The sequence below is a fragment of the Ursus arctos genome, unplaced genomic scaffold (genome assembly GCF_023065955.2).
Source record: "Ursus arctos isolate Adak ecotype North America unplaced genomic scaffold, UrsArc2.0 scaffold_34, whole genome shotgun sequence".
NCBI classification, from domain to species: Eukaryota; Metazoa; Chordata; class Mammalia; order Carnivora; family Ursidae; genus Ursus; species Ursus arctos.
This window is the reverse complement of record NW_026623030.1, coordinates 22,587,669-22,614,253: the sequence shown is the minus strand read 5'-3', so window position 1 is coordinate 22,614,253 and position 26,585 is coordinate 22,587,669. Positions and strand designations below refer to the sequence as shown.

General features: G+C 52.5%; 2 protein-coding genes and 1 long non-coding RNA gene across 4 annotated transcripts in view; 1 reads left to right on the top strand and 2 right to left on the bottom strand.

Moving 5' to 3' along the window:
• CUX2 (cut like homeobox 2) overlaps positions 1–8,954 on the top strand; it is a 257,661-nt gene extending 248,707 nt beyond the window's left edge. For both annotated transcript variants that reach the window (XM_057305974.1, XM_048221286.2), the window contains exons 20-22: positions 911–1,099; positions 2,181–2,454; positions 5,925–8,954. In XM_057305974.1, coding sequence (XP_057161957.1) covers positions 911–1,099; positions 2,181–2,454; positions 5,925–6,726 — 1,265 coding nt within the window. In that variant the 3' untranslated portion in view covers positions 6,727–8,954. The remainder of the gene's footprint in view (positions 1–910; positions 1,100–2,180; positions 2,455–5,924) is intronic.
• A 6,041-nt stretch (positions 8,955–14,995) lies between these two features.
• PHETA1 (PH domain containing endocytic trafficking adaptor 1) lies at positions 14,996–22,446 on the bottom strand. The gene is made up of 5 exons (XM_057305728.1): positions 22,280–22,446; positions 20,722–20,804; positions 19,780–19,916; positions 17,449–17,954; positions 14,996–17,405 (listed from the first exon to the last, which is right to left on the bottom strand). Exons 4-5 carry the CDS (start codon positions 17,935–17,937, stop codon positions 17,223–17,225), a joined length of 672 nt encoding a protein of 223 aa, XP_057161711.1. The 5' UTR covers positions 17,938–17,954; positions 19,780–19,916; positions 20,722–20,804; positions 22,280–22,446; the 3' UTR covers positions 14,996–17,222.
• Positions 22,447–22,915: 469 nt separating this feature from the next.
• Positions 22,916–26,061, bottom strand: LOC130542455 (uncharacterized). The gene is made up of 4 exons (XR_008957025.1): positions 25,918–26,061; positions 25,134–25,267; positions 24,140–24,289; positions 22,916–23,100 (listed from the first exon to the last, which is right to left on the bottom strand). It is a non-coding gene; the product is annotated as an uncharacterized LOC130542455 (long non-coding RNA).
• Positions 26,062–26,585: the final 524 nt, after the last annotated feature.

Here is a 26,585-nt window from a genome sequence, read left to right as displayed (position 1 = left end):
CTGACCCAGTGCCGAGCCCCTTGGCCTCAGGGGACACACAGGAGAAACCTGTTCTAGAACTCGTTGGCCCTATGGATCACAAACTCCTCTCCACTGCAGGTCATGCGCCTCTCCCAGAGGGACGCACACAGACCCCGAATTCTTCACTGCAATTTCTGTTATAAAAATAAGACATGTTCCTTATTTTAAAATACCAAACAGTACAGGGGGAAAAGCTAAAAAGTAAAATTCCCCAAGCCCCCAGTCATACTCCACGATTTTGTATATATCTTTGATACTTCCTGAAAACATGCAAGAATATATGTATACCTGATTTTTTAATTGTTTTCTACGTAGGTGAATTTACATACATACGGTCCTATAACTTGCTTTTTAAAAGTGAACCCTGCTTTATGGACACCCTTCCACATTATAATGATCAAAACACCTGCGGTCTTCTTCCCTGTTGCCAAGTGTTGCAGGCCAGGGATGCCCCACATTTATGACCCACTTGAAGGGCATTTTGCTTATTTCCAGTTTCCTTCTGCCTCTGAAACCACATCAGTATGCGTCTTTGTGCCTTTGAGCAAGTGTAACTGGAGGGACTTGCAGGATCAGAGAATATGCCATTGAAATTTTGATACAATCTGTCAAATTACTTTTTAACGAGATGACACTAACTTGTGCACATGAAGTTTTTCAGACCTGGTCGGGGATCTCCTAGGAGTGAAGGAAATCTAAATTATGAAACCATTGTTGGTAGCTGTCGGGTCCCCTACCCCCAACCTCCTATTTTGCAGAACAGATTCCCAGTGGGTGTGGGTTCTTCCCTCTGAGTTAGTGGAGACATCCCGGTTCTCCTCCTTTTCTTGTCTCTCCTGGGCGCACTCAGCCCAGCCTGGGGTAACAGGTTGCCCTCCCCTGTCCCTAGGGCAGCGGCTGTTCGGGGAGAGCATCCTGGGGCTGACACAGGGCTCCGTGTCTGACTTGCTGTCCCGCCCCAAACCCTGGCACAAGCTGAGCCTGAAGGGACGGGAGCCCTTTGTGCGCATGCAGCTGTGGCTCAATGACCCCCAGAATGTGGAGAAGCTGAGGGACATGAAGAAGCTGGAGAAGAAAGGTGAGCACTGGGTATTCTGGGCGTGACTTCAGTTTTTTCCATTGGAACGGTATCTAGTTGTAACCCAAAGAAAGCAAGGGCCCCGTGGATCATCTCAGCCTGGTGTGGGGCTGCAAAACAGAGCAATCCCCCAGCGTATATTTGAAAGCAACTAAACCATTTATTGTTTTTCCCAATAAAACCCGAATACCCCACCTCTTTCAGCATCCTTCCATACACCCATAGCTGCTTCATGGTCTTTTGTCAACCCAACTGTACATTCCCCAGAATGCTCTCTCTCTCTGACCCCCTTTGCCTAATACCCAGACTCCACACAGCAAAGCACAAAAGTGGCCCAGCAGACAGGAATTTCCCCTCCTGGGGGTGGGCGAGGAGATTGCAGATTCTTCCATCATCCATTATTATATCCCTGAAAAACAGCCGCCATTGAGCACCTGCTGTGTGCCCACCCAATCCTGTGCTGTGCTGAAGGCGGTCTAAAAAAGCTCAAGGTCGGGAGATGAGATACAAGGAACTGAAAAGCTGTCGCCCTGGGCACCAAGGCCGTTCCCGGTGAGGGCCGAGGGCCAAGCCAGCCTGTGAAGGGCACACAAGCTGTTGGCATCAGAAAACTGCAATTGAGAACTTGGCCCGCCACTTCCTGGCTCTGTAACCTTGGGCACGTTACTCCCTCTCTCTGTGTCTCATTCTCCTTCCTCTGAAGATAAAAGTCTCAGGGCATTGCTGTGAGGATAAAGTTACATCCTCCATTCTGAAGCAGGTTTCTTTTCCCCACATTTCGGTGATCCGGGGTTGAGACGCATCATGCAATTATGGGGCTCATTTAAAAAATGAATGTCCTGCCCTCGCCCCCAAGACTGTAATGAAATTCAGGGACACTTCTGTTAACCAAGAGAATGCACCCGGTGTTGAGCACTTCCTATGTGTGAGGGCCCAGGGGGGAGAATGGGATGAGACTGGCAGTGGGCCCCTGAGTTTGGAGCACCAGCCCGGAGCTGCCCCCACCCCCAGCTCCAGCCACCACTAGGGGATGGGCCTGTGGTCGGCACCCCCTCAGTGCTTCCTCCCCTGCCCACCCCAGCCTACCTCAAGCGCAGGTATGGCCTCATCAGCACCGGCTCCGACAGCGAGTCCCCGGCCACCCGCTCAGAGTGCCCCAGCCCCTGCCTGCAGCCCCAGGACTTGAGCCTCCTGCAAATCAAGAAGCCGCGAGTAGTGCTGGCGCCCGAGGAGAAGGAGGCGCTGAAGAAGGCCTACCAGCTGGAACCCTACCCCTCCCAGCAGACCATCGAGCTCCTCTCCTTCCAGCTCAACCTCAAGACCAACACCGTCATCAACTGGTTCCACAACTACAGGTGCGGTGTGGGGGCGTGCCCCCTGGGAGGGTGGTGGAGTCGTGGCCGGTCCCCTGCCCCATCCCAGGGCCAGGGGGAGCCCAGCTTGGCCTCTGGGAGGTGGGGAGACCACATTGCCAAGTGTTTAGATCCAGAGTCTAGGCAAACCTGGGTATAAATCCCAGTTCCACCATTTCCAGCTGTGAGTCGCTTCACCTCCCTGAGTCGTAGTCTCCTGACCTATAAAATGGGAACCGTAGTGGGATCTGCTTCCTGGAGTTGTCCTGAGGATTGATTCAGTGGGCTACCATATTTACATAACATACTGGCCACATGGTATGGGGTAGATGATGATATTGTTGTCACTGTCTTAATTATTACTTACCACCCAGTTTGCGTCTGCCTCTGTGAAGGGACAGGGAATGGTATTTGGGGCACAGGCTTGAGGGGCCCTAACTACCCACTGAGCCTCATGTGGGAGCCCTGATTTGGGGTTCTTGACCTCTCCCACTCCCGAGGCCAAAGGAAACCCCTCTGGCAGCCCCTTGGTCTCCACCTGCCTGGGGGAGTAGGTGATTCCTGTCTCTGTGGCTATCTCCCACTCACCAGTCCCTAGTCATGGGGGTCACTGGCCTATAGTGGCTGGGCTTCCTAGGAGTTCAGTCCCGGGCCTGGCTGGGGGCGATGACTGGGTTCAGCAGTGCCCGAGGAGACTGCAGAGGGGCTCCCTGAGTTCAGCTGAGAGCCCCGTGGAGAAGGCTTGATGGGATTCCAGGGACCATCTCTGAGCCCCCTTTCCCCCAGCCAAGCTTCCCGAGCAGGAAAGGTCTCTGGTGTCCTTGTGGTGCCAGAGAGAGAGTCCCTCCACATGTTCCAGGGGCAGAGAGAAGGTCTCTTGCTCCCCAAGGGAGAAGAGGAAGGAGGAGCCTGGAAAGGTGTAACATTTGAAATCTCCTCTCTCCACAGCTCAGGCATGGGCACCCCCAAAGACCTGAGTTCAGCACCTTGGCTGTGTGTTTTTGGGCAAGTCACTGTACTTCTCTGAGTCTCATCCTTATCTTACAGATAAGGCAGATAAGGGGCAGCTGGGTTTTTCAGTTGGTTGAGCCTCTGCCTTTGGCTCAGGTCATGATCCCATGGCTCTGGGATCGAGTCCCTCATCGGGCTCCTTGCTCAGCGGGGAGTCTGCTTCTCCCTCTCCCTCTGCCCACCCCCCCCACTCATGTTCTTACACGCTCTGCTCTCTCCCTGTCTCTCTCTCTCTCTCTGTCTCAAATAAATAAATAATCTTTAAACAAACAAACAAAACAGATAAGGCGGATAAGGGATCTAATACTTACCCCACAATGCTGAATCAAGGACCAAATGAAAACACTTCAGGCATAAATATATTGTTAAATATTGCTGCTTATGATCTGGCTCAGACCCAGGGCCTTCCAAACAGTAAATGACATAGGTCCCTATATCCTCACATCCTCCTTCCCTTCCTGGGGGATATGGGGATGTCCTGTCCCCTCTTGTTCTCCACAGGAACTGAGCCCTCCATTTTTATCCGACATATTCATTCAACAATAGTTACAATGTATGCACAGTGATCCAGGATCTGGAGATACAGGGGTTCAAAGCCATCATCACGGGGCACCTGGGTGGCTCAGTCAGTTAAGCATCCAACTCTTCGTTTCAGCTCAGGTCATGATCTCAGGGTTGTGGGATCGAGCCCTGAGTCAGGCTCTGCACACAGAGTGGAGTCTGCTGGAGATTATCTCCCTCTCCCTCTGCTCCTCCCCCTGCTCGTACGTGCTCGCTCGCTCTCTCTCTCTCAAACAACTAAATGAAATCCTAAAAAATAAAAAAAAATAGATTACCAGGGAGACTGTGCTGTAGATTCAGGAATCAGGAATTGAAAATTACTAGTAGTAGTAGTCGACTACTGTTTGTTTATTTATACAGTGGTGTGAATAACTATTAGCCTCATGTTTCTGTTCTACAGTTTGGACAGTCTGATGATGGAACTTCAGACATTGAGCCATCCTAAACCCCCCTCCAATCCTACCTCAGTGGAACCCCTAGGTCTCCCTGGTCCCAGCAGCTCTTCCCTCTTCTAGAGGAGACTGAGGGTGAAGGTGGAGTCCCGTGGAAGGTGGGCTGAGGCCACCTTTGTAGCGGGACTGGGGACTGAACCCGATGACCCCTCAGAGTCCTTCTAGGCTTAGGCTACGGGGATGGGATCCCATCCCCAACCTGGACAGGGAGCTGGGGAGGCAAGAAAGTGTAGCCAGATAACTGTGTTCCCAGCCCAATTGCTTGCTCTGTGATCATAGCAATCCTTGTGCCTCTCTGAGCCTTGTCTCCTGTTACCTGTAGGAATGAGACTAAAATCCTTTTCCTAAGGTTACGATGAAAAATAAATGAAATAATCTGCAAAAAGCGCTTGGCCCGGTGCCCGATACATAGTAAGCCCCCGTTAGTGCGATGTTTATAACGTATAATTGTTAGTGTTACAGGTCAACAGCGTGTACTTTGTTATTAACATCAGTGGGCAGAGGGCTACAGCGGGTACCCGAGGAAGCCCTTTTGTTCTATGACCTTGGACGAGTCATCTGACTTCTCTGGACTTCATTTGCTGTTAGGAAAATAATGACTGGGGTTCGTCCCCATCCTGGCTTGTCCTGCTCTGCGTATGTGGGACTGAGTTGCCCTCCGACAGCAAGGAAGCAGTTGAAGTGAAGAGAGAGTGAATGGGTTCTGGACTAGAATCCGGGTTCCCCAGGTTCTGGTCCCAGCTCTGCCCATGTGTGCTGTGGTGACCTGAACAAGTCACTCTTCGCACCTCAGTTTCCCCTTCTGGGCTGATGTCTGAGAGTCCCCACAGGAAAGAAGCAGAGAGTTGTTGCCACAGACTACGTCTGGGACTGACTTCAGGAAATGCTCTAGACTGGTGCTGCCCAAAGAAACATAAGGCAAGCCACGTGGGACTTAAAATTTTCTAGTAGCCACATAAAAAAAACAAAAACAGAAATACATGAAATTAATTGTAATAGTGTATTTAGTCTAATGTAACCATTTCAGTGTGTAATCAATATAAAAACTTTAGTGAGACCTTTTACTTTTTTTTGTACTAAGCCTTCAAAATGCAGTGTGTATTTTAACCCATACAGCACATCTCAGTTCAGACTAGCCACATTTCAAGTGCTCAAGAGCCACGTGTGGCCAGTGGCTACTCTATTTGACAGCTCAGGTCTAGATCATGAACTTTGGAATCCAGCAATCCTGAGTTCACGCCCTGACTCCGCTACTTACTGGCTGTGTGAGGCTTGTTTCCTCCTGTGTGAAGTAAGAATGATAATAGCACCCACTAGTAAGGTTGTTGATGTTGCATGTGAAGAGGCCCCTGGGGAAGTGGGGGGGTCAAAATGCCACTTGTCTGGATTGAGTCTGAGGTTAGCCAGATCCCCCATCCAGCCCCTTGCTCACCACCATCTCTGCCCCAGGTCCCGGATGCGCCGGGAGATGTTGGTGGAGGGGACCCAAGACGAACCAGACCTCGACCCCAGTGGGGGTTCTGGAGTCCCACCACCAGGCCACTCCCACCCAGACCCTACCCTACAGAGCCCTGACTCTGAGGCTGAGGACCAGAAGCCTACCGTGAAGGAACTGGAGCTTCGGGAAGGCTCCGAGGAGAGCATCACACCCCCGACCACCCAGGACAAGGCCCAGGTGAGGATTAAGCAGGAACAGACTGAGGAGGATGCAGAGGAAGAGGCGGGCAACCAGCTCCAGGACTCAGGGGAGCAAGACAAAGGCCAAGGTTCCCCCAAAGAGGCGCATCCTGACCATCCGGATAACGACAGACTCCCTAAAGTGGCCCCAGGGCTCCTCCTTCCAGGCGGGACCACTCCAGACTGCCCTTCACTACAGCCCCCCCAGGAGAGCGAGGGCGGGGAGCGGCTCCACCCGGACCCTCTAAGTTTTAAGTCGGTCTCAGAGTCCTCGCGCTGTAGCCTGGAGGTGTCACTGAACTCACCCTCGGCTGCCTCCTCGCCGGGCCTCATGATGTCTGTGTCACCCGTCCCCTCCTCCTCAGCCCCCATCTCCCCGTCCCCACCCGGCGCCCCTCCTGCCAAAGTGCCGAGTGCCAGCCCTACCGCCGACGCAGCTGGGGCTTTGCACCCCAGCGCCAAGGTGAACCCCAACCTGCAGCGGCGACACGAGAAGATGGCCAACCTGAACAGCATCATCTACCGGCTAGAGAGGGCTGCCAACCGAGAGGAGGCCCTGGAGTGGGAGTTCTGAAGGCAGGGGCACGAGGGCGAGGGGCATACCAGGTGGCCAGCTCTCCCCTCTCACTCACTCTCAGACGGGGTGGGGGAAGGAAGGAAGGAACTCAACCATCCAAATGTGGACAGCAATGTTATGCAGTTTACGTTTTTTGTTGTAATCCTAGTTCTATGACGTTGTGAGGGAGCAGGTGGGGCAAGTGCCACTGCCGCCTCTTTTTGGCACCCCCTGCCCCATGGAGCACCCTCTTCTCCACCCTGGCCTCTCTGCGGGAGGCAGAAGCGATGTGGCACCACGTTTTCACCTGGAAACTCCAAACTCTTTTAGAAAAATAAATATTTATAGACCTCTTTTAGATATTTTAATAAAGGATCCTTTGGAATTTATTCCCAGCCAATGCTGTTTTGATATTACAGAGAGTTATAAAATCAGGATGCTGTCACAACTGTTGCGAAGTATAACTGAAGTTGTGTCGTTTTTGCCACTAGATGAGATTAAAGGAAGACAATTGTTCAAAGCCATCACAAAACACTATAAGACTGACCAAAATTTAGATAACCCTTGAACTGCAATTTTTTTTTCCATATCTGTCTGTGAGACACAGCACATTGCTACTGCCCTTCCAGAAACCGTGCTGAAAAGAGAAAGTCCAAAAGACTCTAAATGAAAACCTCCATGCCGTTGAGGATGTGTTTCATTCTGGTGGTCTGTTTTGCAACCTTGATAACACAGAACGTCCCGTGCCGTCGTAAATGTTATAGAGGTGTGGGCTGTGGCCAGCCATCGGCCCCAAGACGTGACATGGTACAGAACTGCTTCCACTCTCTCTCGTCAGAAACCTGTGGGCCGCCGAGGTTGGACACCCAGCCTGTCCATCTGTAGACAAGATGTGTTTTTGGATCCATTGGGAAGCCAGGCGAGGGGTCAGATGATTGGAGGGCAGCACCTGAGCCAGAACGACCCCATTCCCCATTCTGAATCGTGGCCACAGCCCAGGAAGTTTCCCCATGGCTTTCCAGAGCAGGACTGCGGCCGCCATCTTCCCCTCCCTGTGTTTCAAGAAAATAACAGCGTTGGTCATCCCATGAGCACCCAGCACCAAAAAGTAGATTCCTCCAACCAGAGACCCCACTTCCCCTTCTTGCCATCTTCCCTCTCAAAGTGACGCAGGTGCTGTTTCTGGAAGGCATCTGCAACTCCCAAGTCCATGCAGAACAAAACGAGAAGGTTGAGTTCACCACAGCATGACCACCGTATCCCAGTCTCTACGTCTCCCCTCCTGCCTTCCAACGCACAACCCTTTGGGGAGCAAAGACTCAATCCCCCCAAAAAACAGAGAAGCCCTTCGTCTAGCATCTTTGCCGTCAGGGTTTCTGGCGGGAGAGTTCTCAGTATGGATGGAACAGCCACTGTATTGGTTTTTGACACTCTCTCTATCCCGTTTTTATTTCTTTTCCTTTCTCAAACTCTCTGTGGGAAGGCTGAATTGGTGACTCCCCAGCTGAATCCAGAATGACGATGAAAAGGTGGCCATAATCGGTGCCAGTCCAGTGCCAGGGAAGATGGCTGAGGGGTTTCACGGATGCAGCAAGCATTTTGAAACCAGGCCAGCAAGATCCAGTGACCAGAAGGGGACAGTTGAGGGCTGTTCCAGAAATCTCAACTCTCATGCACCCAGGCCAGGCTGCAGTCTCCACAATCAAAGAAGAACAACATAAACCCTGCAGGAAAACATCCTTTTCCATACACCCAGGCTATGCATTGAAGAGTTTTCCACTGTATACATTTTTATCCAGATGAAGGTATTTTTATATTTTGACAATAGGAAACAGTGACCAATTTTCAGAGTAATCAAATCTGGAACAAACGAAACATCTCCTTTAGCCACCACCGCCCTGTTGCAATTAAGACAACCGTGAGGGAACACACCACTTTCTACTATTGAAACCCACACAACATTGAAATCCAGGCTCACCCGCAGACTACAGATCTTAGAGGACTAAATCTGGCTTTTGTGTGACGGGATTTGATTAAGCACTTAGCATATAGTCTTTTGAACACAGAAATCCTGTTGTACTTAAAGCTAGCAGACCCATGAACAACTTTGTCAGGTTCGCGTCCTATAACGGTAAAAACAAAACAAAAACCCACAAAACCGTTTCTATGAGAGATTGATGAACTTTGTTTAAAATTTTAAAAAGAACACGTTCTGTAAACGCGTCGCTCAATACAGAATTGTATAATAACGTCTGGGTGTCCTGCTTGCTTTGTTCTGGAGCTGGGGATGCAAATTGGGGGTCCAGGCTGGCCCTCAGAGGTGTTTTACAAGACATTTTGTAAAAAAAACAAAAAAAAAAAAAACAAAGAAAAAACCTGGCTTTTAAATTAGTTCGACACCATTAAGATCTGGCCACACTGGACCCAAGTTCCAATGTGACAGCAGCTGCCCCTTTTAGACAGGACACTTGCTTGCGATTCGCCCCAGTCCTCACCTGTGCCACCTGCCTGAGTCCTGTGGACATCTCTATTGGCAATTGTGCTGTGGGCTCCATCAAAGGAAAATGAAAGGATCGGATTCCATTTTTCTCCTCAGGGCAGGAGGGTGGAAGCAAGTTAGACTCTGGGGCTGAGATCATGCCCTGCCCCCAGACCAGGGGCCACAGGTCATAGCCCCAGGACCGCCCAGTTGACAAGCTGTGCCCACCTCAGTGGAATGAGGAGCAGGTGTCCCCAGCCTCCCAATAGGAAAAGGCCAAGACGGGTTTCCTAGTAACCAACAGAGCATCGCCCCTTTCCATGCTGTATAACTCAGGCCTTGGTTTTCGTGTCTGAGAAATAGGGGTATCCCAGCAGCCAGCTCAGGAGGTGATTGTGAGGAATAATCATGGAGGTAAAACAGGTTAGACAGAGTGTGGCACATCAGGGCTCAACATTACCTGTTGTTATAAGGAGCAGGGGTCGGGTTCTTTCAACCCGTGATGGTGAGTCTCTGCTTCAAGCTACAGGGTTTTTTTTCTTTCTTGACCAGTAATGTCAGTGCTGGGGTGGCATTACTCATCCATGAGCCAAGGCCACATGGTGTCCCAAGACAGACCTTTCCTCTCTGTCCAGAAACCTTCCGCACGTCCGTAAAGTGGGAATTAAATGATCAATTACTTCATTAGGATAACTAATTACTCCAAACCCAGCAGGATGGCCCCCTGGGATGCCTGAGCACCCCATCAAGGCAGGGAGGGCAGCATCAGGTAAGGCCAAGGCCCGCATCCATGGAGGTCCCGAGCTAGCCCTTAAGGGTGACATCTCAGGCGGGGCTGGCCTTCGCTCAGAGTTGGAGAGAAGGATGAGAGTCAAGAGCTCGGGGAGAGAGGCCAGACCACCTGGTTTCAACCCTGGCTCCACATAGGACCTTGGTAAATTCCTAACCTGCTCTGTGCCTCAGTTTCCCAAGCTGTACAGTGGAAGTGAGGGTAATGGCACCTTCCCTGTAAGGTAGTTGTAAGGATTCAAATGAAGCAAAGCCATGGACTGACCCTTTGGACCCTCGGTTCACAGCTCTGGAAAACCAGAAGGCAGACATGCCCAGAATGTGGCCCCATGGTGTAGGTGGGGGCCGGAGTAGAGAAGAGGCCACATCTGACACTCACAAGCCACCTAAGGAAGCAGGTGTCCCAGCCTCTGGGAACTAAAGCTCCATCCTGGCTCGTCATCTTTGGTGTTGACATTGTCTGCAGTCGCTGCCCATCTGGAGTGGAAAATGCAGGAAAAAACACAGAAACGTGGAATGCTGAACTAGGAAGCACAGGCGAGTGGGGAGTGGAGAGACGAGAAAGGTACGAGAAGGCAGGGAAGGCCTTGGAGGAGGGTGGTGGTAGGTTTTGATCAGGGGACAGGGGAGAGCAGAGAGCTGAGTTGGGGGAGATTTGGTGACTGTCCGGTTAATAAGTATTTATTGAGTGCCCACATGTGCTCAGTGATCCAATGGCGTAAACGTGGGGAACCATGAGAGTATGAGTAGTGGGGTCCAGGAAGGCTTCCTGGAGGAGAGACCATCTCAGCTAACACCTGAAATACTATAGGAGTTAGAGGAGAAACAGGGACAAGAACATGGGGAAACAGATCCAAAGGAGTTGGAATTTGGGGGGTGGCGGCAAATGGAGGGAGGAAGAAGGATGAGGGTCAGATCCTGAAGCCCCTTGGGCCATGGTGGGAAATATGCCTTTCTCCTGAGGGTACCGGGACCCGTGGAGGGTCTGAGGCGGGGGACAGGGGGTCAGACTTGCACTCTTAGGAAGTTAGGAGGCTCCATCTGCCTGGGGAGGTGGCAAGCCAGAGAAGAGCAGCAGGGCCCACCCCCACCATAGACCCCGAGCCCTCAGGCCTCTGTGCTCCTTGCTTCCTACCCCTGCCCTCCTTTGGCTCCTAGTTAAGCTCCTGCACTGGGCCAACAGCCACACCTCCCATCACCTACTGGTGAGTGAAAAAACCAGACCTCAGCTGGCTGATGGGCCCATGACTGCCAGGGTGGCTATTCTAGAGATCATTCTAAAGGCCAGGCTCTCCATAGGTAAAGGCACGGGGTATATGTTGCTCTAGAATCTGGGCTGCCTTTGCAGGCACTCTGGAGGCTGAAGTCACCCCATAAACCCAAGAGAGTAGGGATGGGGCAGGGAACAGCACCTTGAGTGACCTTAGCCAAGGTGATTCCTCACCCCAGGTCAGTTTCCCCATCTGCCACAATGAAGGGATAAGACCGTTGGTTTCGTGACTTTCTCCAGCCCCCCAGGGTGCTGTTGTTAAAAGCACTAGCTTTGGACTTAGCCTGGCCTCGGTTTGACTTTCCACTATCAGGTAATCTAGGGTCCTTCAGTGAGACTCAGTTTCCTTATCTGTAAAATGGACCAGATCCTAATAGTATCTACCTGTGTTTGCTGTCTCTCACCACGTAACAATGCCCAAACTTAGTGGCTTAAAACAGTGAATGTTTACCTCTCAATCTCTTGCGTCAGGAATTTGGGAGTGGTGTAACTGGCTGGTTCTGGCTCTTGGATCCCTCATGGGGGTACCATGAAGGTGCCAACCACCGGGGCTGCAATCTCCTGAAGGCTCTTCTGGGGCTGGAAAATCTGCTTCCAAGATGGCGCCCTCCCATGACTAGCAGGCTGGTGCTGGCATATTGGCTAAGGGCTTCTGTTCCTCTGTCAGGACTGCTTGAGTGTCCCCACAACATGGCAGCCAAGAGGGAGCAAGGCAGAGGCCATGGTGTCTTCTGGGACACAGATTTACAAGCCCTACTGTCACCCCCACAGTATTCCCTTGGCCACACAGGCCTGCCAGGATGCAGTGTGGGAGGAGACAACACAAAGGCACAGACACCAGGAGGCGAGGCTCGTTGGGGCCCATCATGGGGGCTGGCTACCACACCGCCTTAGAAGTTTCTTCAAAGATTAAATGAGCATTCCCTAAACTGTGGCCCTAAAATCCCTGTTTTCTACTCAAAATGCAGCTTCCTGGGCTCTGCCCCAACCTACTCACCCAGATTTCCAGGAGCTGGGGCCCAGGAATCTGCATTTTTAAACCATACCCACCCCACCCTACCCCCGAGGTGACTAGGACATCACAGCTGTCGGTACATGTGAGGCAGTTCTAATTTCATTTTGTTGGCCCCACTGAGTGTGTCAGGCACCTGGAAGGACGCTGGTGAAACAAAAGAGCACAGGCGTGTGTAACAGTCCCTGGGTGTCTTGGTGTAGTCTGGAACGACTGGGTTGAGAGGAATTTTGATCCACTTAGAGATGTGTAAACAGTTTTTTGGGAAGATCCAATGGAGACCCTGTGAAATCCAAAGGCAGGCGGTTCAGCTGGGCTGTGGGGCACCTGCCAGTCTCTCTCTCAGGCTGCCTCACACCTGAGTCTCTTCCTCCCAATTCAAAGTTCCTAGGACCCTGCCTGGCTCAGCTTGCGTCTGAGACCAACTCCTGCCCGGCAACCATGGTCAGGGAGGGAAGAATCACGTGAGCTCAGGGGCCCGGGGAGGCGGTGATTGGAATCGTCAGTGCCAAGCCCTGGGGGGGTGCGCACCGATGACAGAGCTGGTCTCCGCTGTCAAGGAGTTGCAGTCTGGAAGGCCTGGCTGCTCTGCCTTGGGTTCTCGGCCCACAACCAGAGAAACAACGAGAACATCCCCCTGGACAATGAAGGCAGTGCGGTGGCGGCCCCAGCCCCCAAGTGCTTCCAGAGCTGCTCCTCGTAAGAACAGCAGCAGCCCCAAGGGCAGTCGGACCAAGCCGAGGCAGCTCTGACCCCTCTGTCAGGAGCAGGCAGCCGTTTTGAGACCCTAAGTGAAGAAACGGTTCATGGGCCCACCTTTTAAAAGGTCTTCATCAGAAAATGCAGATTTGGAGTTGGGCTTAATTAAGCAGTTTGTCATTTTCCTGTTCTTGAAGAGTTTCATTTTAGATTCCACGATTTTAGAAATTGGGACAAGTAGTAGGAACTCTTCCATAACCAAGTTTGTGTAACGTGAGGTAAGGTATCTGGGGAGGGGTTGAGGGGAGTGGACAGTTGGGACAAAAAAGCCCCACTTAGAACATAGAAGGCGCCGTGCTATTCTTTCAATATTTGTTTGCTCAGAAGAGGAGATGGAAGTCTTCCAAGGAAAGATGTCCCGGGGAATACCATCCAGCACTAACCTTCACCCCACTAAGCTGACAACAGCTCTACACTTGGTCACCTACAGCCATGCTCCTTAGAGGGAACAGCTACAGTCACTCGAACTTACCTGTTAGGAAGCCTCTGGCTGCAAAAAAACAAAAAAAAAACAAAAAAGTCCCTCTCAAAGCTTTAAACAAGGACATTTATGACCTCAAATAACAAGATGTCCAGAGGGTAGGGCAGGTTCCTGGTCCATTGATTTGTCAGTTCAAGGATATCTTCAAGTGTGTACGGAGCCCAGCAGGGCATGTTTTCCTTAGCGTGGCCTGCTTCATGATCACAAGATGGCTGCCACAGCTCCAGGCATCAGACATAACTTACCCTCAGAGAGCAATGAAGAGCTCTTCATTGTGTCTCTTTTTAAAAGCAAGAAGACCCTTCTACTCACATCTCATTGGCTGAAATTCAGTCACACAGCCATTCTTTATCAGCTAAAGTTTAGCCGATCCCTGAAAGTCAAGTGGGAGCAGCACAACTAACCATTTAGGGTAGGCGGATGTGGGCAACCAGCCCATAGCTTCTAGCCTGGTTGCCCTCCTTGAGGTTCTCACCCCTACCCCAAGTGGTTTCTCAGAATATCCCTCTGAATATATACAATATCCCCCCAAGACTATTTGGGTAAGGACAATTTCCTCTACTTTGTCATGCTTTTGGGATGTTTTAGTCATCCTTAGACATGTGCCCCAAACATCCCCCCTCAGTCAGGCGGAAACAATGACATATTAGCAGGTGGATGCACAACACTCCGGTATTGACCGACTTGTCTCCCCTCCCCCTTTCAGTGGGTTGCAGGGAAATGTTCCAGCCCTAGAAAACCTGGCAGGGGAGGGGACCGTTGCGACCTTCCCTCTTGGGGCTGTCTCTCTCCTGCTACTTCCCCCATCCTATTCCCCAGGCCCTGCAGAGGTTGTGGTCACAAATACCACAGGCAGCACCTTGACTCAGCCTGTGTGGGGAACCACTTCCCCAGCTCCTGTGTCAGCTGTGGTCCCAGGAGAGGTGGGAGGAATTACTCAGCACACACTGGATGCTCACAGTGGCATGATTCCCTGACCTTGATAGATTTCATTTCTTGTTCTTGAACTTGTTCTGTGAACTGAGGACAGTAGGTTGCTCCTCCTAAGCCACATTTTCCTGAGTGTGCATGATTTTTCCAGGCTGGCAAGGGAGACATGTGACTCAAGTTCTGAATCCACGTTAGGAGGACCTAGGGCCTAGTCCCTCATGTTGGGTGACCTTGGGCCAGCCCCTTCCCATCCGTGAATCCCCCATGAGCCTAGCCAACAGGCTCAATGAGTCCACGACACACAGCATGAGCACCACCACCATCCACCCTGCGCTCATAGCAGACATCACTAATCAATCACAGGATCTTTTCCTCTGAACCAGCATTGATGCCAGAATTCTCCTCACTCCAGGCCCCCAGGCAACCACTATGAAGCCATCTGTGAGACGAGGCAGGTTTTGACTCTTCCATCTGCCATCCCCAACGTCCCTCCCAACTGTGAGGCCTTCAGCCCACAGAACTTTTAAATCCTCATCTTCCCCCCTGCCTCCTCTCCCCTCTGAAAAGGAACTTTGCAACTCCATCCCCCTCATACTCCTCTGGAAGACTCTGCCCTTCTTCCACAGGATTCTAGGTGTTTACATCCCTGCTCTGACACTTTCAGCTGTGTAAATTTAGCAGCTTTCTTAATCTGAGTCTCAGTTCCCTCATCTGTAAAATGGAGCAGTTATCTGCCATAAGAGGTTGAGAATGTGCCTGGCAGAGCATCAGCCATGGGCACTCAGCATACATGAGTCACTTCTCCTGTAGGGCCTGCTCTGCAATGAAGGATTCTGATGGGGAAAATTGACACAATCAGCCATCACTTGACAAATTTTTTATTTTAGCCTTTACATCCCCCTCCCAGGCTGCCAGATATCTCTGTCCCACCCAACTCTGGAGGCAGCCTGACCCCATCTTGTGCTTTTTCAGGGGTGAAGAAGGGGGGCAGTGGTAGGCACTGTACCTTTATAGAGCTTGTAAACCTGCACCAGGATGGGGACCGACACCTCGCCCCGCCAGCTGGGTCTGGCCAGGACATGGGCTCTGGGCAGATCCTAATATCCCTGGAGACCCAGGGCCTATGGACAAGAGCAGCTATTCCCTCCCCCTCCAATCAGGACTTGGAAAGGAGGGGGATGGGAAGTGTTCGAAGACCCCAGAGGCACCTGTCAGGAGAACAGGACTTGCTGGGAAGAAGGTAGAGAACCAGGTGAGATTTTTGAGGTGCCTTTGTGTCCAGCCAAGGCTCCTGACTGCCCCCCCCCCCATTCAGCCAAGCCCAAAGCTGGGGCACCTCATCCCCTCCCACCAGCTAACAAGAAACAAAAGCAGTGAAAACACCAAGCTCTGTTGCTAGGGGGGAAAACACCCTAAGTATTAAAAATTAAATTAAAACTGAAGCCCCAGTCAACTGAGCCAGCAGTGAGCTGGTGGTGATTGCAGACACACAGACACCCCCCATTCTTCCCCGAGCCCCAGGGTCTCCAAAGGCAGCAGGCAGGGGCCTTAACACCAAGTCCCACTGTCACCAAGAGCAACCCTCTGGGGAAACAGAGGTTGGGGCATATGTGTCCTCAGGTGGTCCCCAGTGTGGGGCACTGAGAACTGTAAACATAACCCAGCTCGAGGGCCGGGGGTGTCCCAGCCCCCTGAGATTCTCCCTGGATGAAGAATGGCCACTGTGGTGAGTGAGTACAGTAAAACAGCAGTCGGCCTCGAAGCAAAGCAAGACCTGGTCTCCCCATCAGAATACTGGGGGTGGAGGTGGGCTGGGACTGTGATGGAGTGAAGGGCTTCCAGAAGCCAAACGCAGCTTGACAGCTGTTTCTTTGCAGTACCAGATCAGCACCCAGGGCCTTTCTGGGTGGTGAGTCAGCTCACGGCCACCCATCCCTGGGGAACCCAGCTAGAAAGTCAGCTCAGGCCACAGCTGCCCAGCTCAGGACCGGACAAGGTCAGCCAAGCTCCTAAGAGGCCCCAGCCCAGGCTGCGGCAGAAGACCCGCTCCAGAAGGAGACTGAAGTATGTGGTTAAGGAGTGTTGGGAGGGCACGTGAGAACCACCACAGGGACACAGACTGGCCCAGATCAGAGGTCCGCTACTGTGCCAGGAGTACCTTCTCAAGGCCTGGCTGAGGCCCGGGGCAAAGTCGTGCCTCGGCCCCACTCCAAGCCAAGAAGAGCCCTTGGGACCAGGCAGCCTCACAACACGGGTCACGCTTTGAAACCCGCACCTGCGCTGCCTTCTGCACCCGCTTCTGGGGACAGGCAGGTGGCCTGGAGCCAGGCCCTGGAGCAAAAGGAGGTCAAACCCAGGTGTGGCGCAGCTCGGCCAAGGCTTCTCTCTGTCTCTGTCCATGTCCAGGTCCAGTCCGAGCCGCCAGGGCCAGGGCTGACCCAGGATCGCCTTCCAGGCCTCAGATCCTCACGTGGCCCAGTCATCCCACCCGGGGCCTGTTACCAGCAACAGGCCTTAGCTGGGTGACTCCAGCAGGGCGGGGGGCCAGAGTTCCCCGGATACCAGGCCTCTGGCTTCTTGAGGCTCTCCGAGGCCCTGGATGCTCCTTAGAATCGGGCCCATGGCCCCCTCTGAGTCCCACAAGTCCTAAAGCACCCCTCAGAACCCAGCATCTTCTCAGAGCCGGGCCCCGGGAACCAGGCCAGCCCGACTTCCCTCAGGCCCAGATCCCCCCTGGTCTCCCAGGGCACGGCGTATCGGGCGACCTCAGGGCTGGCCCGTCCCGCTCATCTCTTCAGGGCTGGGCCCGGCTCCTGAGCCACTGGCTCCTCAGCGCCCTCACCTCCTGCCCATACCACTCGTGCAGCCGGGCAAAGGAGCCGGCGCAGACAGGCCCGTTGGGCGGCGGAACCCGCCGCCGGGGAGGCAGGGGCGGCGCGGGGCCGGGCTGCGAGGCTGCGGCGTTGGCGCCGGCGGGGCCGCGGGCGGGGGGCGGGGGCGGGGGCGGGGGCGGGAGCGGCGGGGGCGGCGGGGGGCTCGGCGCTCCACACTGCGCAGCCGTTCTCCTTGGGTGGGAGCGCGCGCGGCCGGCGTGGCGGCGCCGGGCAGTCTCCGACCCGCATGGCGGCCAGCTGCTGCTCCAGCTCGCGCACCACGAGCCGCAGGTAGTCGAAGCTGGCCCGCGACAGCGCCTTCACCCAGCCCTCCATGGCGGCCTGGCTCTCGGCGGCCAGCACGTAGGTGCGCGCCCGGGCCCCCGCGAAGCGCACGGCGAAGGCGAACTCCTCGGCGGCCTCCACCAGCTCCACGGTGCAGCCCTCCAGGATGATGACGCCCACCGGCTCGCGGCTGGCCGGGTCCTCGAAGTAGAAGAGCATGTTGCCGCGCAGCACGAACCAGCGGCGGTGGTAGGCCGCGTGCCGGCCGCCCTTCTTGTACAGGAAGCCCGCGTTGTCCACCGGGGCGTCGCACGTGGCGTAGAAGGCCAGGCTGCGCTCGTTCAGCTTCATGGCGGCCGCGCCGGGGCCTGATCCCCCCCAACAGGACAGCGGTTACTCATATGGCCCCCGCCACCGGGTCCGCCGCCCCACCGCGCCTCCCCGTGACCTCGCCGCCACTCTCGGCCACCGACGGCCCTCCATGCCTTCTCTCGCGGAGGTGAGTAAACTGAGGCTCCTGGAGAAGTGGCCTGCCCAAGCTCACGCAGCTCTTCCGGAGCAGAGCCAGGGCCCAAACTCAGGGCTGACCGGCCCCAGAAGCCTCCCCAAAGTAAGGCGGACCAAGAATTTTATAGTATTAACTCCTTTCATCTCACGGCAAACCCCAGTTGGCAGGGCCCCATTCCACCGCTATTTGACAGATGGGGTAACAAAGGACAGAGAGGCTAGTAACTCGCAGACAGTCACAAAGCAAGTTGGGCGGACCTGAAATTCAAAGCCAGGCCTCATTTTAGGCGCCGATGTTTTCATCATCCCCAGAAACCAGACGGGCTGCCTTTTTGTGGTCCCTTCCAGGTCCCCCAGCTGTGACTTGCCTATCCATGAAATGGGGATATGAACAGAACTTACTTTGGAAGGCTGTAGGGCCTTCACTCATCAAACATTTGTTAAGCACCCACCATGTGCCAAGTACTGTTCCAGGTACTAGGAGTCCAGCAATAAACAAGACAGAGAGGGTCGCTGCCCTCCTGGTACTGACATGCTAGTGGCAGGGGAAGGGGGCAGACCATTAACAAACAGGTGAAATACGTCTGCCAGGTCGTCTTCAGTGCTGTAGAAAATATAATACAGGGAAGGGGTCAGGGGTGTTAGGTACAAAAGGAGTGTTTGACTTTAATGGGAGTCAGGAAAGGCTGTACTGAGAAGGTAACATCTGAGCAGAGACCTGAAGGTAAGCAAGGGAGCTCCAGGGACATACCAAGCAGAGGGAACAGCAAGTGCAAGGGTCCTGAGGTAGGAACCTGCTGCTGTGTTTGAGGAATAGCCAGGAGGCTGGTGAGGCCGAAGCAGAGGGGGAAGTAGAGAGGCAGAAAAGACTGTAGTGAAGTGACCCAGAAAAAAGGCCCAGGGCTTAGCCCACACTTAAAGGAAGGGGATGAGGAGAGCATCAGGTACCCACCTAAAGCAGAGGACTCTAACTCTATACACTTGGCCCAGTGATATTTATCCACCTTCCCCCAAGGAGTACATGATGGGGGCAACACTGGCCAGACAGGACTAATTGGGAGGTGGAACCTGGGCCCCCAACATAGCTGTACCCTCCCTTAGAGTTTTTTGTGGTCACTTTGTTCGGGTTTCACAGCCCCACTCTGCACAGGACAGTAGCTCTATTTTTCAATGGGCAAAGCATGTAAAGTCCCTGGATTGCTGAAGGTACTCAATTAATGTTCATTCCCCAGCCTGGGTGGTGCCTTACTCAGGGCCTGGAGGAATGAGGTATGGCTGGTGACTCTCCTGGGAGCATCTGCCAAGCCAGGCAACCTGACCCAGAGCAGAGGGAAACAACGGCTCCCAACAGAATCCACCTCATCTAACTTGCCTGACTGAGCAGTCAAGGAAGGCTTCCTGGAAGAGGCAACATGAGCTATGATTTAGTAGCTGAGATCAGCCTGTCTTGACCTAGCAGTGGGGCCAAGGTCAGAGAGAGGCCCTGAAGCCTCAGGGTGTTTAATCCCTGCTCTGCCTACCTGAGCTGAGTGACTTCAGACACAGGCTGCCCTGCTCTGAGCCTCAGTTCCTCTCTCTGCAAAACAGGACTCATGCGTTCTCCCTCACACCCCAACAACTCCATGTGGATCCTGGCTCCATTTCGCACAGGAACCACCTACCCTACTTGCCCCATCGCTCTCCTACCTCGCAGGCCTCCGCTTGCCTCCCTGCCCAGTCTGGTGTCGGCTTGCTCTTCTCTGGGCTCAAATGTCAGCTCCGTAGTGTCCAGGTCGTGGGACCTCAGGCAAGCTTTAAGCTTCTCTGGGCCTCTGTTTCCACATCTGTAAAATGGGATCATGACAGCCCTACATCAGGATGTTGCGATGTGACAGTGACTCTGCAGGAGGTGCTGAGCATGGTACTGGACACACAGTACACACTCAGCAGTGCTAGTGTTGACATTCTTCTCGGCCTCGCCAAATGCTCCCCTCAGCACTCTCTGTCGCAGCAAATGGCTTCGCCTTCTCCCCCCACCCCCACTCTGCACTCATCAAGCCCAGCTGATTCCCGCCCCCCATCCCAACCTCTTCCAAATCAGGGGCCTAATATCTCTGCCCTCTAGTACCTCCCCATCCTCAGTCCCTGTTGTCACTCGCTTAGACAACTGCAGTAGCCTCTTCATTGTCTGCCTCCACCCTTGCCCCTTCCCTGTCCCAGTTCTTCAGGGTAAAAGCCAAACTCCCTCTTTGGCCCCTCCCCTGGCCCCACTACAATCCATTCCCCATAGAGGGATCCTGTTAAGATAAGTCCAACCACACCCCTCCTCTAGTCTAAACACTCCCATGACTCCCTACTCATCCCAGTATTAAATTCAGTCCTCCCTATGGCTTCCAAGTGCCCATCTCCTACTTCTTTCCCCCTTGCTCATCCAGCTCCAGCCAGCCTGGCCTCCTTGCTATTCCTCAAACACACCACAGCCTTTGCCCTGGCTGTTCCTCTACCTGGAATGCCCTTCTCCTTTCTTCTTCACATGGCTGACTTCTCATCCTTCCGTTTCAGCTTGACCATTAGGGAAGCAGTCCTGACCACCCTGTATGCAAGACACCCTTCACCCAGTCACTCTCCTACGCCCCAATGTGAAATTACCTGGGTCATCTTTGCCTACTCTAGGAGGGCAGGGGTTTTTTGCCTGAATTCCAGTGCCCGGCATGTAGTTGGTGCTCAAATACCTGTAGAATGAATCAGACAGTTATCTTCTGAAATCTCTCAACGGCCCTGTAAGAAGGGATGTGTTCATCCACCCGCATTCATAGATGTGGAAAACGGAGACAGAGAGGTTAAGTAACTTGCCCAAAGGCACAATGCTGTGCCCAGAGTCACACGCTCCAGGCCATCAGCACAAAGGGGCTGATCCTGGGATGTCCCCACCCCATTAAGGCCCAAGGAAGAGCAATTTCCCTCATGGCTCAGCCATCCTCCCGCTACTGCCCAAATGGGGCCAGCCTGGCCCAGGGTCACCGGCCAGCACAGAACCCCACTCTGCCCATGGCCCTTGCCTCCTCCAGCCCAGCAAAAAAAAGGAGAGGGCAGGAAGCAGCAGGGGTGCGGGCTCCAGCCTCTGGGAGGGCCTGGTCACCCACTTATCTCCTCACACTCATGCTGTTTTCCAAGAAGTTCAGAGTCCACTACGGGTACTGCTGTTGATTCAACAGCCTTTGGCGGGGCAGGAAGCTGGAGGGAGCCTGGCCTCTCTCTGGCCCCAGGGCCAAGTTCTCCCCTCCACCTAAAGAATGTCACTTCACCTTTCCCAGCCTGTTTCCTCATCTGTCAAACGGGCTGTGGCGTGGGTTCGATGGGCTAGAATGAGGAAAACCCACTAACAAACTGTGGGAAAGGCACCAAAAGCACAGCCGCTCAGAGTCGGGGTGAGCCTCATCTATAAAATGAGAATATTAATATCCATCCCTCTGGGAAGGATTGAATAAATCCTGAGGAGCCATTCTGCAAAATGTTTACCAGGTACTGAGCGCTCAGGCAAGAAGCTGTCCGGAAGGCAAATAATTAGCTCAAGGTCTCCAGGGACACAGCTGGCCCAGAACCCAGAACTCTGGAGAAACTGAGGCACGACATTTTGCCATTCAATTCAAGAAGCCAGACCGCAGGTGCTGAGATTGAATCCAGCTGCCACAAGTGTCCCCAACAGTGAGCATGGGGGAGAGGGTGTGACAGGTACAGGCAGAAAAACGTGCTGAGAACCCCGAAGAAGAGCGCCTCTCCAGCACGGGCCACAGGGACGCCAGGACCTCCGCCCCAGGCTCGAGGCAGCCCCGCTGCCAATTACTTTGGCTGGTTCTCCAGGTCTGGCACTGCTCCTGGCTGCCCTCGGCCCCTCTCTTTGTGTCTGGTGTGTTCCTTAAAGGACAGCCAGAGCCCCAGAAGAGGTGGTTTACCGCAGAACGTGGGAGCCAGAGTTCCACCTAGCGGAGGCCCCTTATGGGGCGGGGGTCGTCGGCCAAGCTCGGCCCCGGCAGCTGGGGTCCCTAATGGGTAAATTACCAGTGGCGTGTTATCGCAGATGGGCAGCTCCCTCCATCAGAGGTCTCCCCAGACAGCCGGGGACCCCAAGGCCCACGACGGCCCGAGCCCGGTCTCGCGTCCCCTCGCAGGGCCACCCGCAGGTCCCCCCTTGCCAGGCCGGCCTTACCTCGCAGTGCAGCCTAGGGAGGCGGCGGCGGCGGCGGGACGGGAGGCGCGGGGCCGGGGCCGGCCCGGCCATGGCACGGGATCCGCTCGGTGGCGGCGGCGCTTTGTCTCCGGGGCGGCCCGGCTGGCGCAGCCGCGGGAGAGGGCCACTCGGACGGAAGGAGGCGGGGGCAGCCGGACGGTCCACGACCCGCGGGCGCGCCCCTTTAACCCTTCCCAACCCACCCGCGCCGGGCCCGCCCCCTCGTTCATCCCGCCCTCGGATTGGCCAGCCCCGACTCGACACGCCCCCTGGATTCGCCAAGCCCCCGTTGGTCCGCCTCCAGAAACCTCTTAAAGGGGCCGCCCCTGATTACCCCAATCCCCAGTGCCCTATCCCAGGAAAGAGGCCTAGGGCCGGCCCTGAGACCGAATGCACTTCCAGGGGTAAGAACCGGCGGCAGAGCGGCCTGGAAAAACCTTCTGGGATCGTGGGCGGGACCAATCGCTGCAGCCCTAGGCCTTGAGTAGGAGTTCCTCCCTGGCTAGCGTTGCCAGATTTACCAAATTTAGCTCCTCGCTAAATCTGAAAAACAACACTGCTGAAAATTTGGAACTTATTGAAAAAGAAAACTGAATACAGTACATTTCAGGCGTTTTGACAAAGTCAGTCGAGGACTGAATTATATGCACGGGGTGCCTGGCAACCCTCCCCCTTGTCCCAGTGAAGAGAGAAAGTCCTGGAGCTGGGCGGGCGTGGGGTGGGGTTCCAGTCCCACTGAGCCCTTTGATCGCTGTGGGCCTTTGAGAAGTCACTTCACTTCTCTAGGTCTGTTTCCTCATCTGTGAAATAAAGACAGTCATCAAATGTAAAGTTCGTGGCACACAGTAGGTGCTTTCAGCAAACAGACACTGCTGTTCTTTTTATTCCACCCAAAATAACACAGTTCTACCTCCTGGTATATTACTTCCTGCTCTTGCTGCCAACCTCCAGGACTCAGTCCTTGTCCCGTCCTGGCCTGAGGACAAGAGAGGAACAGCACAGACCAGGATCATGTATTCATCCTACAGCCTCTTACTAAGCACCTGCTGTGTGCCAGGCACTGTTTCTGAATGGGTCAACAACTGAGTTCTGGAAGTGATGTGTGCCAGGAAGACCATCAGCTGTGGCAGTGGGGCAGAAAGAATGGGAGTGAGATTTTAGACAAGGTGGTCAGAGAAAGTCTCTCTGAGGAGCAGAGACCTGAATGAAGTGAGGGAGAGAGCCATGTAGATGTCTGGGAGAAGATTGTCCCAGGCAGAGGAAACAGCATGTGCAAAGGCCCTGAGATGGGACCATCCCAAGCATGTTGAAGAACAGGGAGCAGGCCCAGTGAGGCTGCAGTCAAGTGGGCAAGTGGAAGGATAGTAGGAAATGAGTATTGGTAAAGCCAGGTTGCTAAAAGCCTTGTGGATCATAAGAAAGATTTTACTTTTACTCTGAGAAGAATGGGGAGCCATGGGAGGGTTTTGAGAACATGAGAGGAACGTGGTCTATCTCAGGTTCAACATGGTCCCTGGCCGCTATGAGGTGGATGGACTATTGGGAGAAGGGTAGAGGCAGGAGACCAGGGAGGACGCTATTATAGTAGTCTAAGCAAGCAACGGTGGTCACCTAGAAAGCAGAAGCAGTGGGGGTGGAGAGGAGTGGTTGAACTCTAGAGCTTACCTGATAGTGAAGCCAGCACAGAGGAAAGTAGGACCAAGACCCACAACATGGAGAGAGAAAGTACCTAATGGTATCTGATAGTGGCTGAGCCCCTGAATCCACCCATACCTGATACTGCCATAATTCTTCAGCCAGGAAAGGCTAGCTGGAATTTCCGCAAATGTAGACACTCACCAGATAAGCAAAACACCAGGCACAAAGGCTTCTGGATCTTGATGTGGAGAAGATTTCCCAGAAGTCTGTGACCCTTGGTTCTCAGAGCCCCTCATGCGGCAGTTGTGGTTTGGCATGGGTGAAAGAAGCAGAAAGCAGCCCCCTGGCATCCTGTTTTTAAAATTCCTTATTATTTATTTTAATTTTAATTGAGGTGAAATTCACATAACAAAAAATTAATCATTTTATTTATTTTTAAAAATGTTTATTTTTTGAGTAATCTCTACACCCAACATGGGGCTCGAACTTACAACCCCAAGATCCAGAGTTGCATGCTCCACCAACTGAGCCAGCCAGCCAGGCGCCGCCCAAATTAACCATTTTAAAGTAAACGTATTATATAGCATGGTGAGGGATGCCTGGTGGCTCAGTCGGCTAAGCCGTCTGCCTTGGGCTCAGGTCCCACACTGTGCTCCCTGCTCAGTGGGGAGCCTGCTACTCCGCCTGCCACTCCCCCTGCCTGCCACTCCCCCTGCTTGTGCTCTTTCTCTCTCTCTCTCTCTCTCTGACAAGTAAATAAATAAAATATATATATGCATATATATATATGCATATATATATACATATACAGCATGGTGACTAGTTGATAACACAGTTTGTATAATTTAAATTTGCTAAGAGAGTAGAACTTAAATATTCTCACCAAAAGAAAAAAAACAAAAAAAGAAACACTAAAACACATTGATGAATGTGCTAACTAGGGGAGAGGAATCTTCTCACAATGTTTATATATATCAAATCATCATGATGTATGCTTTAAATGTCCTACATTTTGTCAACTATACCTCAATAAAGCTGGAAAGGAAGGAAGGAAGGGAGGGAGGAAGAAAAGAAAGAAAAGAAAAGAAAAGAAAAGACAAGAAAAGAAAAAAGAAAAGAAAAAGATACAGCTCCCAACTTTAAAAAGTCACCAACACAGGGGCACCTGGTTGGCTCAGTCAGTTAAGCGTCCTACTCTCAGTTTTGGCTCAGGTCATGATCTCAGGGTCGTGGGATCGAGCCCCACATCAGGCTCTGTGCTGAGCGCGGCGTCGGCTTCAGATTCCTTCCTCCCTCTGCTCCTGACGTGCACGCTCTCAATCTCTCTCTCTAAAATAAATAAATAAATAAATAAATAAATAAATAAATAAATAAATAAAATCTTAAAAAAAATGTCACCAGCACAAAATAAAAGAAACAATGCAGTGACATTTAGTACATTCATGATGTTTAATCGCCAACACTATCTAGTTTCAGAACATTCCTGTCACTCCAAAGTAAAACCCCACATCCATTAGCAGTCACTCCCCTTTCTCCCCTCCCCTCAGCCCCCAGCAACCACCCATCTATTTTCTGTCTTTTTTCTTTTTTCATGGAAGTATAGTTGACACACAATGCTACGTTAGTTTCAGCTGCACAACATAGTGATTCAACAACTCTATACTTATGCTCCGTTCACCACAAATGTAGCCACCGTCTGTCGCCAGGCAACACTATTACCACATTATCGACTATACCCCCCTCTGCTGTCCTTTCATCCCTGTGACGACTCTTCCACAACTAGAAGCCTGTGCCTTCCACTCCCCTTTACCCGTTCTGCCCATCTCCACCCCCTCCCCACGGGCAACCACCAGTTTGTTCTATTTATGGGTCTGTTTCTGGGTTTTGTTGTTGTTTATTTGTTTGTTCATTTGTTTTGTTTTTTAGATTCCACATATAAGTGAAATTGTATGATGTTCGTCTTTCTCTGTCTGACTTACCTCACTTAGCACTATGCCCTCTAGGTCCATCCATGTTGTTGCAAATGGCAAGATTTTGGTCTTTTTTATGGCCAAGTAATATTCCATTACATATAGACATCCCATCTTTATCCATTCATCTATGGATGGACACTTGGATTGCTTCCATACCGTGGCTCTGGTAAGTAATGCTGCAGTAAACACAGGATCGCATATATCTTTTCAATTTTTTTTTCCTTTGGGTAAATAACCAGTAGTGGGATTACTGGATCATACTGTATTTCTATTTTTAATTTTTTGAGGCATCTCCACACTATTTTCCACAGTGGTTGCACCAATTTACATTTCCATTATCAGGAGAGTCCCTTTTTCTCCGTATCCTCACCAACACGTGTTCTTTCTTGGTTTGTGTATGTGTGTGTGTGTGTGTGTGTGTGTGTGTGCGCTTTTTGGGTTTTGTTTTTTGTTTTTTTAATTCTAGCTATTCCGATGGGTGTAAGGTAATATCTCATTGTGGTTTTAATTTTCATTGCCCTGATGATGAGTGATGTTGAGCATCTTTTCATGTGTCTGTTGGCCATCTGTAGGTCTTCTTTGGGAAAATGTCTATTTAAGTCTTCTGCCTATTTTAATTGGATTATTTGGTTTTGTGGGTGTTAGGTTGCATGAGTTCTTTATATATTTTGGAT